This window comes from Ursus arctos, unplaced genomic scaffold, assembly GCF_023065955.2.
Source record: "Ursus arctos isolate Adak ecotype North America unplaced genomic scaffold, UrsArc2.0 scaffold_1, whole genome shotgun sequence".
Classification (NCBI taxonomy): domain Eukaryota; kingdom Metazoa; phylum Chordata; class Mammalia; order Carnivora; family Ursidae; genus Ursus; species Ursus arctos.
This window is the reverse complement of record NW_026622763.1, coordinates 48,076,163-48,095,032: the sequence shown is the minus strand read 5'-3', so window position 1 is coordinate 48,095,032 and position 18,870 is coordinate 48,076,163. Positions and strand designations below refer to the sequence as shown.

Here is an 18,870-nt window from a genome sequence, read left to right as displayed (position 1 = left end):
ACAGCCTCTAGTGCTTGACCTGGTTCCGCCAGCTTGGGTATTGTTCAAGGTGGCACCTCCCTGGTTTTACTGGTCATTGAGCTCTGAAAGCATGAACACATCTTCCCGAGTCGTAGAGGTTATCCACTGTATTTTGTTGCTTTGATAAAAATGGGTGCAGAGAATTGAGTGAAATTATGGGAGAGGGGTTCAAAAGTACTGACCTTATTCTTTTCCAGAAAAACCGTTCTTTGCAGTGCCTCTCTATTTTGTGCTGCCCTCTGCTGGCTAATAAATTTGGTAGTATTGCGTGTTGAGAAAAACAGCTGTAGAAAACACTGGGGGCTGCTATCACTTCTACTTGCCACTAGAAAGTCATTTCCCATTTTGTTGTATGAAATGTGGGCTCAGCGTATACTGATTAATTCAGATGCGCTGAAGATATAAATTGTAGAAAATGTGTGAGGCTAATTTGGTTATTTATATGGACTTTGTAACGCCTGTGAAAGAAATAATTCTGCAGCTTATTGCATGATTAGCCAGATTTTCCAAATCATTGATGTGAAAATCCAGTGTTACTGTAAATGATATGGACATTTTTTCTCCACGTTTGTATTTTTCAGTGGCTGCTAATTTACAGAAGATTGTAGATGATCCCAAAGCTTTAAAAACCTTGACATTTAAGTTGGTAAGTTCAAAGTTCTGGAAAGAAGGTAAATATTTTGCCGTGCTCTGCCAGCAAGGAGTAACAACACAGTGTAATAACTTGCTCTGTCATTCCACTGCTGCGCTTGCTTTCTTCTGGGATCCAGTTTTGCATTTGTCCTTTGCCGGTTTAACCTTTGGGAATGTTTTCTGACCATGACTGGGAATTTCCTCTTGGATAAGCGTGGCTTGTTTCGCAGTGCATCTCTCAGAGCGGCCGTGTGAGAATCTTGGAGCCCGTACCATTTTGCCTCTAGTTTGTATGGCACCTTGACCATATAGACAAAATTAAGCCTAATTCCAACCAACACTCTTAATAAAGCTTCCCTAAAGTGAAAGCCAGGTGGTTCTAACTTGTAAAAATTGAGGCTGATTGTTGTAGAAATGGTTTAGGTAATTGGAAGCGATTGTGGAGCTCCTCACTGAAGGCTAGTGAACAAAGACATAACGTTTTAACACCACCTTTCGAATCACGGTAATAGATTCTCGTAGAAAAGAGGTGTTGCCGCACTTTTTCTGCACTAGTGGACTTAAAATTTAAGAACTAGAGCGGCCAGAGAGATACAGATCCTGAGCGCCCAGGCATCGTTCTGAAAGCTAGAGCTAGGGTGACCATGGCTGGAAATGGGGGAGCCGTCCAGACAGTCAAAAGCGACGATTTTCCTGAAAGTTTGAGCAAACAGTACATTAAGTGACTCATTTTAAAATTATAAATCTTATCAAGAGCCAGTCAGAATGCCTCAAGCAATTTAAGATATAAATGACTAGCACTTTGCTGTGCACAATATATATTGATGATCTTTTTTATTTCTTGTGAGAATTTAATGGAAAATGCACATGGCCAAAGATGTGAAATGATTAGTTACAGTAAATGTTAGCCCTGTGCTAATTAACTTTCTGGGTCTTGCCTCACATCTAATTTCAGATGGCTAGGCTGGGTGACAAGGCGAAAAACACACAGATTCTCACAGAAAGAATTTATCTGAAGAAATTTGTTTTGTTTTCAATAACAAAAGAACATTTTTCTCAGACATAGAATGATAAATTAACAAATTGAAAAATTACTCTTCTGCTTTAGGACTTGTGTGTCACCTCTATTATGTTTCTAATTCACCTTCATCTTTGTAAACGTTTCATTCGTATGAGACTATAGTGATGAGAAAACGGTATCCTGTGTCAGGATTTCACGCCTGTTAATGTTCCTTTATTTTTTTGTAGTGTAAGAAAGAAGTTCTAACATACCACCTCCAGAAGATTTGCCTCATTTTGAATATGTAAACAGAGATCAGAGACGAAAGCTTTCGTGCTGGCTTATCCCCACACTCGCTAAACTTGCTCACCCATGAAACAGGGATAGCAGCCCTGGCCCTTTCCTGGTACCTGAGGTCTTAGAGAAACACCTTGTGTGTCCTCTCTAAACAGTAGGAAGAAGGTCAAACTCCCCTCATCTCCTACTCAATTTATTACTTCTGCAGATTCTCTCGCTTGACTCTGTCCTCTTCTCTCCATCCCTATTTCCAGCGCTCTAGCGGGATCCTCTCATCTCCCAAATCGGATCTTCCTGCCTACAGTTTGCCTGCGTCTGGCTCCGTTCACCACACTGTGGCTATAGCCAGAGTGCTTCTTCTGCATTGCAAAATGCTCCAAATACTTGAGTGGTTCTCCACTGCCCTCTCCTAAAACTCAAACCCCGGACCAGATCTCCCTTTCGGGCTTCCGCTTTAGTACCTTCCTGGGTCTCCCCTCATTCTCTCCTCTCTCATTCTCATCCTCTGTCTCCTCCTACTTTTGTCTGCTGGCCCTTTGTATGTGCTTCTCTCTCTCACTAAAATATTCTCCCAGCTTCACCAGGCTGCTTTGGCCCCCCAGCACCTAGGCATGTTCCAGCTTTCTGCTTAAATTTCACTTTCTCCAGGAAGCCTTCTCTGACATCCAGTCCTGGCTCAGGTGCTCCTCCTCTATTCTGCCCCACGAATTCATCTCTCTAAGAAGTCTAGAGGCCCCAGGGGCCAGAGCCTACTGCCTAGCACAGTAGCTGGCACACAGCAGGGGGCTTGATAGTTAAAATATACCGGAATAATACAAACCTCCGTTAGAAAAACTTCAGCCATCATTTTTTCCTTAACATTTATTTTAATCCCTGTAAAATAATTAAGATGGTGATTTCTGCTTCATGCCCTCTTTTTAGGGTTCCTTTAAATTCCTGGACCTTGCCTGCAGAAAGAACAAGAATCACTTTCTTAGGCATCCGCTGTTTGCTAGACCGTGCGTGAGGTGGTTTACACACTTCATCTCAGTTCATTCAATCCTCATGATCCCACAAGTTGGTGATATCATTAGGTTCATTTTCTGTCCTGGGAATCTGAGATTCTGGGGGGCTAACTTGTCCAGGATCATACAGTGTAGACCCTGCAAATTTGACTCCGGTCTAGCATCCCAGCCCATCCTCTCAATCGCTGTTCATTCTGAGAGGCAGGGCTCTGCAGCTCTGGGATTGTATGGTTTTCTGTTTCTCTGTGGATTCCTGCTTTTGGATGACCGGCTCTGTGGACAGTGGTTGAGATGGATTCTCTCCTGTACCTTAAGCAGATTGAATAGTATTGGCCTGTCCGGCACGAGAGTCCTGCAGGAGAACCCAAGCCAGTCTTCCCTTCCCCTAGTAGCCTGAGAATGTAGTAGTGTGCTGTTCCCAGAAGATGGAAATTAATGGCTTTTTCCCCAAAAGATAGCTGAAGATGCTAAATAAAGCCAGACTCAAGAGCGACCTTCTGTTTCGGTCACTTCGCTTTCTGTCCAGCCTTCTTTCAACCTGGGGGGGTTTCTTTGTTGTTACGTGTTGCCAGCCAGTGTGAGATCCACTCGATGGAGCTCATTTGAATTGCTTCTTGGCCTAATCTTCTGTAGAACGCTGGCTCCTGGGAGAGCCTCAGATTCAAATGCACTTGCTTTCGTTCATCAATTTGGCTGTTTTCTTGAATAGAAGAAAGTATTTCAGAAGCATGTTTCCTCACCAACTACTGCTGCTCGTGGTCCTTTTATCTCTCAGCTGTTTATCATTTTTATCTCAGAGCTTTCTCTGCTTTCTAAAGGAGAGTGGCAGGGGCCTGAAAATCGTCTAAGAACAAAGTTGTATCTTGGCGATGTGGTTCTTCACCTCAGAGAGCAGTGGTTTACTCATGGGATGGTTGGGGCACTTCGCAAAATTACTGTTGTCTGGGTCCTATACCAGATGTCCTACGGTAATTGCTGTTGGGACAGCCTGGGCATTGGGCATTTTAAAGTGTTCCTTGGTGATCCCAGTATTCAGCCACGGCTGAGAGACATGCTGTTTGTAGACAACTCAGTCTCTAACCTCTTTTCTCTTTACTCTCCCACCACTATTGGAAATATCAGGCTCAAGTTTGAAAAGGTGGCTGTCCTTATATATCTGCTTATACAAGAAAAACAGTGGCCCAGGGAGCAAGGATATTGGTTAAATCAAGAAGTACATTTACTTTTTTCCCTGCCCGATGAGATCTTTAGCTTCATTTGACATATAATAAGTGAAGTATGATTTCCATTGTTGGCATGGCCAGAGGCAGGGATATCAGAAGCGTGTGTGTGTGTATAGCACTTTTAACAAAGTGGTTCAAGCATAAGGGGCATTTCAGCTCAAGTGTAACAGGCCGTGAGTGCAACATCTCAGTACTGTTTTATTGTTGATTGTTATAAGCCTTGCCTTGAGACAACTCTAAATGTTTAAGGCATTTTTTAATCTGCTGCTTGCAGTTTTATAAAGTAATTGAGTCTTGCTGCTTTCAATGTGAAGTTTTTGAAATTGCATTAGTACAAATACGAAATTACATTAGTAAAAATATAAGACAATTCACCCAAAAGAATACAAATTTTAAGTATATGTAAGTAACATCCAGTTGGTACACGTTTACATGAGCATTACAGATCTTACTGAAGTTAAATAACATGCATTACACAGAGCAATTTCATAAGCATTTTGGCAATTTGTGACTAACGGGCCTTATTTTTAGAGGCTTTCAGCATAGGCATAGTTGGAGGCTGTATCACTCAGGCAACATGTCCTGAAGGACAGGGAAAGTGAAGACTGAAATGAGATTAAAACTACTAAACATCCCCCCCACCGCCCGAAAGGGGAGAAAAGTAAGACAAAAATCTTAAGGGAACCTATCAGTTCAAGAAGAGCCAGGAAGCAGCTCTGGGTAGCCTGTTGCAGTCTGAGACAATGGTTCTCCAAGTGTGGTCCCCAAACTGGCAGTGTCAGCTTCATTGGAAACGATCTGATAAAAATGTAAATTCGACGGCTGCATCTCAGGCCTAAGGAGTCAGAGTCTCTGGGAGGTGGGGACAGGAATCTGTTTTAACAAGTTCTCCAGGTGATTCCGATGCATGAGAAAGTTTGAGAACCACTGCTTGATGGGAAACTTGGAGCTTCACACTTTGGAAAGTGCTTGGGTAGAACAGTGGTTCTCAAACTCTAACTTTTGAATCACCTAGGGAGCTCAAAAATCCCAGGATTATATTTTCAAACTTCTAGTGGTCCCAAAGCCCACCCAGGTTTGGGGTGGAATATACTAAATCCTTTGTTGTCATTTCCACAATCTTCACGGCATCCTCACCAGAAGTAGATTCTATCTCAAGAGACCACTGTGCTGATCCATAAGAAGCCAGCTCCTCACCTGTTCCTGTTTTTTCCTGACCTTGCGGTAATTCAGTCCCATCTTCAGGCTCTACTTTTAATTCGAGTTCTCTTGGAATTTCTCCCACATCTGCAGTTACTTCCTCCACTGAAGTCTTGAACCCCTCCAAGTCATCGGTCAGGGCTGCAAGCAGTTTCTTCCAAACTCCTGTTAATGTAGACGTTTTGACCTCTTTCCACAACTCACTTGTGTTCTTAATGGCATCTAGGAAGGTGAATTTTTCCAAAAGGTCTTCAAATTTCTTTGCCCAGATCCATCAGGGAATCACTGCCTGTGGCAGCTATAGCCCTCATGAAATGTATTTCTTAAATAATAGGACTTGAAAGTTGCAATGACTCCTTGACCCATTAGCTGTAGAATGGATGCTGTGTTAGTAGGCATGAAAATGACATTAGTCTCATTGCCCCATCTCCATCTGATCTCTTGGGTGACCAAGGACATTGTCAATGAGCAGTGATATTTTGAAAGGAATCTTCTCTTCTGAGCAGTTCTCAACAGCGGGCTTCAGATATTCAGTAAACCATTTTGTAAGCAAAGGTGCTGTCTGTTCCATTAATAGACCACAGATTCTATAAATAAATAATATAAATAAAATAAATAAATAAATAAATAAAATAAAAAATATAGCATAATTCTTAAGGGCCCTAGGACTTTTGGAAAGTAAATAAATAAAAATAAATAAAAAAGGACTTTTGGAAAGTAAATAAATAAATAAATAAATAAATAAAATAAAAAATATAGCATAATTCTTAAGGGCCCTCGGACTTTTGGAAAGTAAGTGAACATTGGCTCCAACTTAAAGTCCCCAGCTGCCTTAGCCCCTAACAAGAGCCAGCCTGTCCTTTGAAGTTTGAAGCCAGGCATTGACTTCTCCTCTCTAGTTATTAAAGTCCTAAATGGCATCTTCTTCCAATAGAAGGCTGTTTTGTCTACATTGAAATTCTGTTGTTTAGTGTAGCCACCTTCTTTAATTCTCTTAGTTCTGTCTTCTGGAAAACTTACTGCTCACCTTGGAACCAACCTCTGCTAGCTTCCAACTTGTCTTCTGCAGCCTCCTCACCTTTCTCAGCCTTCCGAGAATTGGAGAGAGAATTAGGGCCTTGCTCTGGATTAGTCTTTGGCTTAAGGGAATGTGGTAGCTGGTTTGATCTTCTATCCAGACCCCTTAAAACATTCTCCATATCAACAGTGAGGCTGTTTTGTTTTCTTATCATTCATGTGTTCACTGGAGTAGGACTTTGAATTTCCTTCAAGAACTTTTCTTTTATATTCACAGCTTGGCTGAAAGGGTGCGAGAAGCCTAGCTTTTGGCCTGTCTTGGCTTTCGACCTGCCCTCCTCACGAAGTTTAATCATTTCTAGTTTTTGATTTAAAGTGAGAGACATGCACCTCATCCTTTCACTTGAACCCTTAGAAACCATTGTAGGGTCATTAGTTGGCCTAATTTCAATACTGTTGCATCTCAGGGAATCAGGAGGCCTGCAGCCTGGGAGAGAGATGGGAATAGCCAGTGAGTGGAACAGTCAGCACACATACAACATTTATAGATCAAGTTCACGGTCTTATATGGGCATGGTCCATGGGCCCCAAAACAAATGCAAAATTAAAATCAGAGATCACTGATGTCCTATTACCATAACAAATATAAAGAGAACCTTTAAAAAATTGTGAGAATTTCCAAAATGTTCCACAGACATGAAGCAAGCCAGTGCTGTTGGGAAAATGACTTACTTCGTACAGGATTGCCACAGACCTTCAATTTGTTAAATAAAAAAATAAAAATAAAAAATAAATGATATCCGGGAAAGGCAATGAAGTGAAGTGCAATAAAGCAAGGTATGCTTCTGTACTGAAGTACCGTGGTTGTCTCTAAGAGGAGCTCTTGTGAGATTAAGTTGTAGGCTGAACTAGCCATTTTTTTTTTTTTTTTTTAATATCCCTGTGGAACACCATTTTTACTTGGCAGGATAACTGACAAACTGTGGTTATTCAGACTAAGGCTTTGGCAGATATTTTTTCAAAATGAACCAAGTGAGCCTGACATTTCAAGGAAAACAACTGACAATATTTGTCATCAATAATAAATTTCAGCTTTCGAGCAGAAAAAGGATTTTGGAAAACTTGCATCTGCCACTGTAAGCTTGACAACATCCCCGTACTTACTTGTTCTGATGCGATTAGTCATGTGTGATATTAATGAATGTGACTGGTCGACATTGTATATTGAAACATTGAGATTATATAACAAACTGTGTCATCAGTGGAAGATCTGCATAATTCAGCAACACTGAAAAAGCCTAGTTGGGTAAGAGATCAGTTCAAACTGGAGGCTAGACCACTAGTTTCTGGTGTGACAGACCACGTGGGCTCAGATGCCACAATGCAGCTAACTTTTAAGAAACTCCACTTGGTAAATCTTGGTAACAAACAATACCCACAGTTACCCGAAAGATTTTTAAAATACTATCTATTTGCTTTTTCAACTACATATTTATATGAGGCTGGATTTTCTTTATATACTTCAAGGAAAACCACATAAGACAATAGATAGAACATGGAAGCAAATATGAAAATCTAGCCATCTTCTGTTAAGCAAGACGTTAAAAGAGATTTGCAAAACGTAAAGCAGTGCCACTCTGCTCAGATTTCTGTTTTGGGAAACTGTGGTTATTTTCCATTAAGATTTTATTTATGTTAGCACGTAATGTGTTTATTATTAGATTTAATGAATAGTAAGTGAATAATTTAGAAATTTGTTTTAATTCAGTATGAACAATATAATCTACATAAGCATGTTTGTTTTTGATTATTTAGTACTTTAATATTAAAATCATGTTTAAAATATTTAAAAATTTTTTCAGGTTAAGTTTTAATTCCAGTATAGTTAACACAGTGTTACGTTAGTTCCAGGTGTACAATATAGTGATTGAACACTTCCATACACCGCCTGGTGCTCATCACAGCAAGTACACTCCTTAATCCCCATCGCCTGTTAAACGCATCCTCACACCCACCTCCCCTCTGGTAATAATCAGTTTGTTCTCCAAAATTAGGAGTCTGTTTCTTGATTTGTCTCTTTTTTCCCCTGGGTTTTTGTTTCTTGTCTTTGACTTATTCACTTAGCATAATACTCTCTAGCTCCATCCGTGTCATTGCAAATGGCAAGATTTCATTCTTTTTATGGCTGGATAATACTCCATCGTCTATATATATACACCACATCTTTATGCATTCATCTATCAGTGGATACTTGGGCTGCTTCTGTATCTTGGCTATTGTGAATAATGGTGCTATGAACATAGGGGTGCATGTATCCTTTTGAATTAGTGTTTTTGTATTCTTTGGGTAAATACCCAGTGATGTGATTGCTGAATCATAGAGTAGTTCTAACTTTTTGAGGAATCCCCATACTGTTTTCCACAGTGGCTGCATGAGTTTGCATTCCCACCAACAGTGCATAAGTATTCCCCTTTCTCTACATCCTCACCAACACATGTTATTTCTTGTGTTGTTGATTTTAGCCATTGTGACAGGTATGAGGTGAAATCTCATTGTAGTTTTGATTTGCATTTCCCTGATGATAAGCGATGAATATCTTTTCATGTGTCTGTTGGCCATCTGTAGGTCTTCTTTGGAGAAATGTCTGTTCATGTCTTCTGCAATGTTGAGTTTCATAAGTTTTTTTTATATATTCTAGATACTAGCCCTTTATTGGATATATCATTTGCAAATATCCCCATTCAGTAAGTTGCCTTTTTAGTTTTGTTGATAGTTTATTTTTGCTTTTATTTCTCAGTAGACAGATCTAGAAAAAAGATGCTGTGGCAGATGTCGAAGAGGCTACTGCCTGTGTTCTCTTGTAGGATATTTACGGTTTCAGGTCTCACATTTAGGTATTTAATCCATTTCAAATTTTTGTGTATGGTGTAAGAAAGTGGTCCATTTTCTTTCTTTTGCATGTGGCTGTCCAGTTTTCTCAACCCATTTGTCGAAGAGACTTTTGCCCATTGGATATTCTTTCCTCTTTGTCGAAGCTAAATTGACCGTATACATGTGGGTTTATTTCTGGGTTTTCTGTTATGTTCCATTGACCTGTAGGTCTATTCTTTTTTAAAGATTTTATTTATTGAGAGAGACAGAATGGGAGGGAGAGGGCGAGAGAATCTCAAGCAGACTCCATACTGAATGCAGAGCCCAACTCGGAGCTTGATTCTTCAACCACAAGATCATGCCCTGAGCTGAATCCCAGAGTTAGATGTTTAACTGACCAAGCCACCTGGGCACCCCTACATGTCTGTTTTTGTGCCAGTACCATCCTGTTCTGATTGCTACAGCTTTGTAATTTAACTTCAAGTCCAGAATTGTGATGCTCCTAGCTTTGCTTTTTCAAGATTGCTTTGGCTAGTCAAGGTTTTTCGTGGTTCCACACAAATTTTTAGGATTTTTTATTCTAGTTCTGTGAAAAATGCTGGTGGTATTTTGATATGGATTGCACTAAATGTGTAGATTGCTTTGGGTTGTATAGACATTTTAACAGTATCTGTACTTCCAATCCATAAGCATGGCATGTTTTGTGTTGTCTTCAATTTCTTTCATCAGTATTTTCTCTCTAGGTATCTTATTTTTGGTGCAGTTATAAATTGGATTGTTTTGTCAGTTTCTCTTTCTGTTGCTTCATTATTGGTGTGTAGAAGTGCCACAGATTTCTATACATTTTGTATCCTGCAATTTTACTGAATTTATCAGTTTTAGCAGTTTTTTGGTGGAGTCTTTTGGGTTTTCTATATATGGTGTCAAGTCTTCTGCAAATAGTGAAAGTTTTCCTTCTCCATTGATTCGGATGCCTTTTATTTCCTTTTGTTGTCGGATTGCTGTGGCTAGGACTTCAGTATTACATTGAATAAAAATGGTGAGACTGGACATCCTTGTCTTGTTCCTGACCTTAGGGGAGAAGCTCTGTTGGTTTTTCATAGATGGCCATGTTAAGGCATGTTCCCTTTGTTGAGGGCTTTTATCATAAATGGATGTTGTACTTTGTCAAATGTTTTTTTCTGTATCCATTGAAATGATCATATGGTTTTTTCCTTTCTCTTATTGATGTGATCTATTACATTGATTTATGAATTTTGAACCACCCTTGCATCCCAGGAATAAATCCCACTTGATCATGGTGAAGGATTTTCTAAAAAAGCATAAGCATTTGCAGTCCTTGATAATTTTTAAGAGGAGTATAAAGGGTACCAGAAGCCAAGAAGTTTGAGAACTGCTGCTTTAAGGGTCTCTAGTCCCTTTGCTCTAGAATCCGGAATCCTCTGCATATTGCCCTCAGTGTTTTTCAGGCCACAGTGCGTGAGACAGGGACTCAGCCTTGGTGGAGAGTCAGCAGAGTAGTGGGGGAAGAGCCGAGTGCCTGAATGAGAGCCAGACAACCTGGCCTGTGCTTTGCCAGAAAACTGAATGTTCCAGTGTAGCTGCAGGAGGCACTGGGGACAGAGGCTGAGACATGGACTCCCTGTGTGATGTACCCACAATAACCACTGGTTTGATCACCCACTCACACTGTAAGTTCTCCCTTCCATTACTCTTTACAAGACGGATTCAAGATTTTTCTTTTACCCATTATTGGATATTTTGTTTTTATTTCTAGTCATTTTCACCTCCTGCTATTCCCATTGCCAAATTTCTGATGTATCTTTGACATCCACTGATGTGTTTCCCATTGGCTAGCCCCTCCTTGTCACTGCCAACAGCCGCCCTTGCTCCTGTGGTGTTTGTCATTTGCCTATTAATTACACACATTGTGTCTGCCCCCATTCACTGCATTGAGAAAATTACATTAGCAGTAGTGGAGGAAGAAAGGAAGGTTTAGGGAGATACTCAAGCAGTGGTTGTGGAACAAGAAAATTGGTGGTGGTGGAGAGGTATCCCCCTACCTGTCTGACAAACACCCATGGGAAAATATCTCGGCTGAAAAGCCTTCTGTGTCATTTTGTTAAAAGTGATAAGGAGAAGAATGGTTCTGATCTTACTGCGCCTGACAACACAGTGAATCTTGCCAAGTAAAACTAGAGAAATCATTGGACAAAGTAAAATGCCAACTTATATATTTCTACCCTTTAGGCTATTGATTTTCGTATATAAGCATAAGTACTGACACCATTATTTTAAAGATAATTACTTAAAAATACTCAAGTTATATATTCTAATTAGCTGCTTATTGTAAGGGAAAATGTTGGGGTTGACAAAGGGCTGAGTTTATGTACTGGGTTTTGGAGCAGTGCAAAGCAGGTTCATCGTGATGATTGGAAAAGGCTTTTTTTTACATGGGAAACTAATTGTTTTGACAATAATTTAGCAGGAATTAGGCCAAGAAAAGGTTTGTGTGGTCCTTTGGTGATTAATTGCCCATTCCCAGTCATTTATCAAACTTTTTCTCCCCACATGTACTTACACAATGTCCGGTTCTGATTTATGCACTCTGAAGAGGCAGCCTGGAATGGCAATCTGAGTACCGTGTGTGAAAGAGAGAAAGAGGGAGTTGAAAAAAAAAAAAAATAGGTTTTGAATGAGGACAAGTGAGAGGTTTGATGAGCAATGACTTGTTTCCAGTTCCTTTTAATTTTGAAGAAAAATCAAAGTATTTGACACACTATAATTTGGGCCAATTTTAGGCAATAAATCTTAAGTATTATAAACAAAATTCTGTTATAGAAAAATAAGTTATCTATCGTGAGCCCTTCTACATGGTAACCACTTTTTTCCTGGCCAGTTTTATAGAGGATGCCTTTTGGTAAAAACCATATCACCCTCAGTGACCTGTTAAATCGCTTTTGCTTTCATAATTTGTTTTAATAACTGCAAATCTGTACATCTTAATTCCCTTCACCTATTTCTCCCATCTCCCCTACCCCCTCCTTTCTGGCAACCACCAGTTCTCTGTATTCAAGAGTCTGTTTCACTGTTCATTTGTTTTGTGTTTTAGAGTCCACATATAAATGAAATCATGTTTGTCCTTCTCTGGCTAAACTTATCTCGCTTAGCATAATATCCTTTAGGTCCATCCTTGTTGCAAATGGCAAAATCTTATGGATGAGTAATATTGCATTGTATATATATTCCACACCTTTCCTTTATCCATTTATCTGTAGATGGACACTTAGGTCGGTTTGCTATCTTGGCAACTGTAAATAATGCTGCAATAAACATAGGGGTGCATAGATCCTTTCAAATTAGTGTTTTCGTTTTCCTTGGGTAAATACCTAGTAGTAAAAGTGCTGGATCATATGGTATTTCTATCTTTAGCTTTTAGAGGAACCTCCATACTCTTTTCCACAGTGGTTGTACCAACTTGCATTCCCACCCAACAGTGCGCAAAGATTACCTTCTCTTGATATCCTTGCCAACATTTGTTATTTCTTGTCTTTTGATACTAGCCCTTCTGACAGGTGTGAGGTGATATCTTATTTGGTTTTGATTTACATTTCCCTGATGATTTGTGATGTTGAATATCTTTTCATATGGATGTTGGCCATCTCTATATCTTCTTTGGAAAAATGTTCAGGTCCTCTGCCCATTCTTTATTGGGTTATGTGGGAGTTTTTGTTATTGAGTTGTAGGAATCATATTTTGGGTTACTGACCCTTCATCAGACACAGAATTTGCAAATATCATCTCCCATTCAGGTTACCTTTTTCATTTTGGTGATGGTTTCTTTTGCTGTGTAAAAGCTTTTTATTTTGGTGTAGTTCCAATAGTTTGTTAGCTTTTCTTCCCTTACCTGAGAAGACAGGTCCAGAAAATTGTTGCTAAGGCTGATGTATAAGAGATGACTGCCTATGTTTGTTCGGTAGGATTTTGGTGGTTTTAGGTCAATTCACTTCGAGTTTATTTTTTGTGTACATTATAAGAAAGTGGCCTAGTTTCATTCTTTGCATATAGCTGTCCAGTTTTCCCAGCACCATTTATTGAAGAGGCATCTTTTCCTCATTGTATACTTTTTTGTATACTTTTGCCTCCCTTTTTCAAAATTGCTTTGGCTATTTGGAGTCTTTTGTGGTTCCATACAAACTATGGTTATTCTAGTTCTGTGAAAAATACTATTGGTATTTTGATAGGGATTACAGTGAGTAATATGGATATTTTAATAATTTTTCCAGTCCATGAGCATGGTGTATCTTTCCATTTGTGCCTTCAGCTGATTTCATTAGTGTCTTGTTTTCAAAGTATAGGTCTTTCACCTTTTTGCCTAATTTATTCCAAGGTATTTTATCATAATCCTTTAAAAATGATTAAGGAGCTCTAATTTGAAAGTATATTTAAAATCACTTTCCTGGCAGACTGTGGTGTTTTAACGGGAACAAATCCTTCTCCCACCCCCCGTTTTCTGCACTTGATAGCATGGGGACCAGATTTGTTACAGTAGTCATTCAAGAAGGTGATTCTCTCTGTCCTGGAGGACATGGGACACTGGCCCCATACAGACTGTACCTTTGCTTGGATCAACTGGCATTGAAGCGTCTCTTTCCCTTTTCAGGCTTCAGGCTGTGATGGGTCGGAGATTCCTGATGAAGTGAAGCTGATCGGGTTTGCTCAGTTGAGTGTCAGCTGATGTACGTCCCTTGACATCTCCCTCATCTGTCGTGCCCCCCACCTCCCAACACGCCCCTCACCCTGCCTCCCACCCCCTCACTCCCAGTTCCCGCAAAATCAGAAGATTGTGAAGAGTCTGGCTTCAATGAAATGGGATAAAAAAGAATTTTTTTAAACTTACGACACTCCGAGTTCTGCTTTATTCTCTAGCAATCCACAGTATGAGAACAAGCAAATGCCACAGCTGCACGACTGTTGCTAACTTTTCCAAAAGCTATTTAATACTCTTAGCAATCAATTCGGATATCCCTTAAGTGAAAAGAATCTGAAATACACTCAGGTGGTCCTATTTATTGGCAACAAAAGGAATTTTTTCTATCAGAAGCCTATTTCTTCTCTCGTTCTTTCTGTTCTACTTTAATTGTACATCTGACAATACTGCCTCTTTTACGTTGTATTTAGAAATTAATATACTTATAAAATTAAGATTTATTAGCCAAACTTGAATTCTAGTTTTAAAACTGACTGTGAATTTTATTTTTCATATATTTATGCATTACACACCTTAGCTATAAGAAAAGTTTTTGATTATATGCTTCTTGCAGTTAATCTCGTTATTTAAACAAAAAATTTCAGGTCTATCTTTGGAGTATTTATAACTTTTGATTTTTGAATTAGGAACTAGGATGCTTATTCTTTTGGTTTGTTTGCTGAAAAACCAATCCACAATCTGATTGTCTCTTGGGAGAGGGAGGTGCCTTGCAAACTTTCATATTAATGTGCCTGAGGCTGCTTTACTCTGGAATAGTCTCAGATCTAAAATTTCCTCTACATCAAGTGGCATATGTAAGTTTTGCTTCATTGGAACGTATAGAATGCTATATAAAATGTTGCCATTCTATTAGACTGCTCGTTATGTACCCATCTCTGATTTGACTTCTCCTTAAGTGATAGGATTTGTTGTTCCAAAGGTGATAAACTTGAAGCTACCAGAATCTGAGTTTTACTTGAAATTCTGCAGAATACCCAGATGGAGTGAAAAAATAGAAAGGGTTTTGTGCAATGAAGAAAAAGGTAAAATGCTGTTCAAGAATAAATACTTTCAACCCAAGTAGCCCTCTGCTTGACTATATATTACAGAATAGTAAACCTTAGGATTTTCAAAATTGGAGTCTAAACTTTCAGGGAGGTGGGCTCCCAGGATGGTACCGTTGCTCTTTCCTAGCTAACCCTAGATATGGCAGCTCTTTAATGTACTTTAAAAAGCAAATATATATTACTAAGGAAAGAAAAAGTTATTTATAATTGCCTTGTCATAATTGTTAAGGTGTTCTAGAGCCATTTGCATACAATTTAATGTAATTTCATTCCATTCTATTGTTTACACAACGATTACTCAAAGATGACTGCAAAGGTAAAAGGAAAATAAAAGTGTATTGCACAAAGTGATTGTGTCCCCTTGTTTCCTTCCTCCTCCAGGTATTACCTGCATGGCAGTGGGGCTAGGTAGCACTTTCACGCCCCCTAAGAACTAAGAAGTGAAAAGTGCCCTCAAGGGAACAAGGCAACCATTCAGTCAGAGAATCAGGTTTGACAAATATTCACATTCCATGAGACAGACTGTTTGAATTCAAACCCTAGGGCTGCAGGGAACAAGAGAAAAAGAATCCTTACCACCGCTTCATTTTAGCCTGGAGGCTTGTAGTGCTTACGATTTTTCTAAGGCCCGGGTTCTGATATCCAGAGCATATTAACACTGTATACACCTTGTGGACAAAACCAGTATAAGACAAGACCCTCATCATCTTCTGAGAAAGTAAAACATGCGTGGAGAACCCTAGTTTTGCAACATAGGAATACGTATCATAGAATAATGTATGCTCAGAGTCGCGTATCCTTACTGATTTTATGTGAATGTACATAAACCCCCTCAAATACTAAGACAAAGATTGTTTTAAAATGAAGGGCCCATAAGAACTGGTTAACAGTATGATCACCAGGGTCAGGGCCGTACACAGACATGACACGTGAGGCCTTGCAGAATTGTTGGAGGAGGACAAAGCTCAGGCTGAGAGCGTCCAACCCACCAGTCGTGAAGAGGTGTCTGAGCAGATACAGCCCAATCTGTAACATTTTTCTTTTTAAAGTTAGGAGAAATACATTTTTTCCTAGTACTAAAGCCTGGAATGAAATTTCTCTAGGAAATTAAACTTATGTATTCAGAAACTGCAAAACAGTCCTACAGTACACACATAGTAAATTTTGGACACACTTACTTTTCTAGTACTTTCAGCAGATGCCCAGAGGCAGGTTATGTGATAGGAAGTGCCAGTCATCAAGGAGCTGAGAGCATGGTCCAAGCAGTACTGTACTCGGAAAGTGTAAAGGCATGAGTGCACTGTGTATCCTTCAGGCAGTCCTCCATGACTGTTTCCCTTAACCAAGCTTTCGATTAAAGAGGACACGCAGCAGTGCAGTGCTGTGGTTCTGTTCACTGGCAAGGACCGAAACTTCACTGAACACATATTTGGTATTATCTGTTTGCCTTGACAAACAGGTGGGTTCACAACCTCGTGGTAAAATCAAGGCACCCATGACTGTCTAAATTCATACAAAAACTGTTCTGCGTCCAGGGTGCTTCTATTGTGGTTAATTTGCAAAATTGTAAAAAAAAAAAGCAAGTTCCCTTTTATCTCATTTTAACTCCAATATATCGTCGTTATGTGAACAAAATGGTTTTCTGTGTTTAAAATAACTTTTAGAGGGGTACCTGGGTGGCTCAGTTGGTTAAGCATCCAACTCTTGATCTCGGCTCAGGTCTTGATCTCAGGGTCATGAGTTCAAGCCCCACGTTGGGCTCCACTTAAGAAAAAGAAGTAAAAACTTTTAGAGACACCCATAAATCATGTGTGATGAAAATTTTTCTAAAAAAAGTACCCTTGTAAAGTTCCTTATGTGTTGCATATCTTATGTGCTGGTAGAATAAACATGGTGGATGGCCACCTCCTCTTCCTGTCTGGGTAGGGTGAGGTAGTAGTCTTTAGGGGAAGACCCAAGAATCCCCTCAAAAAAACAGTCCTATGTACAACGATTTTAGCATGTAAAAATTTTGCATTCATATTTTTCAATCACTCATTTCAATAATGAACCTATGGTCTATTTAGTTTTAAGCAATATACCTCCCATGTGAACCCTCCAAGTTACATTACAGAGATGGTGAGGATGAGCCCATTCACATTGGAAGACTTCTGTGAAAAATTCGGATTTGCATTTGACAGTAAGTGATCCTAGGTCTTTTTTCTTGGAAGCCTATTTGATAACAAACTGTTGCTTAGTGAGACCCATTTAGGTTGTGATAGGAAGATCATAGGATCAAGTTAAAATGAAATGGTTATACAGTTAAGATCCCGCTTACAGGGAATCAGATACACCTTGGTTTTGAGGCACATAATTTATTGTCAGAGCTGTTAGGCAATCCTAGCTAACGACCCTTGGCTCTCACCAGGATATAAAGGGGCAGGTTGAGAGTGTATGGTGTGCCATGGTGGGTGGGGCTAGAACATTCCCCCTCGGGGCCGGAAGGTCCCAGCCTAGAGCCACCTAATGCTTTCCGGGGTTCTAAGTTTTAAGACGTCTATGACTAGGCCTAGCAGCCATAAACAAATGGCTTTCAAGTAATTTCCATTGTGTATCTGCATGAACTAAAAATTCGAGTGTAATGGGTTTGGTTATAAGTGAGTGTTCTCTTAAAGCTGATGCAACTGCCTGGAGTTTGGTGCTTGGGATGTGCCCCCAGGAATAATGAAAACACTTTAATGCATGTAACTGGTGCAGATGGTAGGAACACGTGTTGAAAATGAGGAAGTGACTCACTTCCTCAGTATATCAACTAACACCCAAACCACCACCCAAAAATGGGGGGGGGGGGCCTGCGCTCCACTGAAAGAGACAACGCATAAAAAATGGTCAAAAATACCTGTTTCCAAAATGTCCCAGTGGTTGCCTAGATGATATTTTGCCACGGGGAAAACGCATGGTCAAATAACAGTGATATCCTTTTATCTGCTGCCTTGGGCCTTGCTCACCAAACCTAGCCAAGGAGTTTGGGAATCTAAGAACAGTGAAGAAAAATGCACACAATTAGGTTACCAGCCACTGTGCGTCTTGTGCCAAACCAACGGATGCTGTTTTTAATCGAGCATCCCCAGGTGAAAAAGCTAAGAGAGATACAGAAAACTTCCCCCTGCATGAGTTACGGCAGACAAAACATCATTAGCTGAAGTTTATTGAGCCCATAATTTAGCTCATAACTCATCAAAGGGCAGGGAATGTTATTAAAAGTTGCAATCTTATGCTGTTGGTATTTGAATTTGCTACAGAATGATGAAAGGGCAGTAATGGAATAATCATTCCTATAGTGTGTTTGTCCCTCATGTAGAAAACCGGCTTGAGAAACCAAGACTTGTCATTTATCGCGGAGGAAGCTGGCCTACTGTCTAGATAGAATATTCAGTAAAATAGCAGGTACCTAATCTGGGAGGAGGAGGAGGATAGTGTGCTGCTTTACAAAGTGGTATCGACAGCGCTCTGGTCCAGCCTCACCCAGATGAACAATTGGGTACTGAACAATTCTGGCAGCACTTACATGCGTTAAGTAATGAAGTTCGGAGTAACTAGTGATCAGAGTAAGAGTGCATACGCTCAGATTTTTCACAAACCTCAGTCTTTTTTCTCCTCTCTCCAAACTCTATGGGATTCTGAAAAAAGGAAATAAGAGAATCAAAGTGGAGGATTGAGGAAGAGGCATACTGAAATGCCAGCACTGTTCGTGCATGTTATCAGGAAACCCTGATTTCAGATCCAGCACTATTTTCCAACGCTCTAG

General features: G+C 39.8%; 1 protein-coding gene across 5 annotated transcripts in view; it reads left to right on the top strand.

The window, feature by feature from the left end:
* STK39 (serine/threonine kinase 39) overlaps positions 1-15,430 on the top strand; it is a 440,397-nt gene extending 424,967 nt beyond the window's left edge. For all 5 annotated transcript variants that reach the window (XM_026492623.4, XM_026492622.4, XM_057318301.1 and 2 more), the window contains 2 exons: positions 603-667; positions 13,930-15,430. In XM_026492623.4, the coding sequence (XP_026348408.1) occupies positions 603-667; positions 13,930-14,004 (140 nt within the window). In that variant the 3' untranslated portion in view covers positions 14,005-15,430. The remainder of the gene's footprint in view (positions 1-602; positions 668-13,929) is intronic.
* Positions 15,431-18,870: the final 3,440 nt, after the last annotated feature.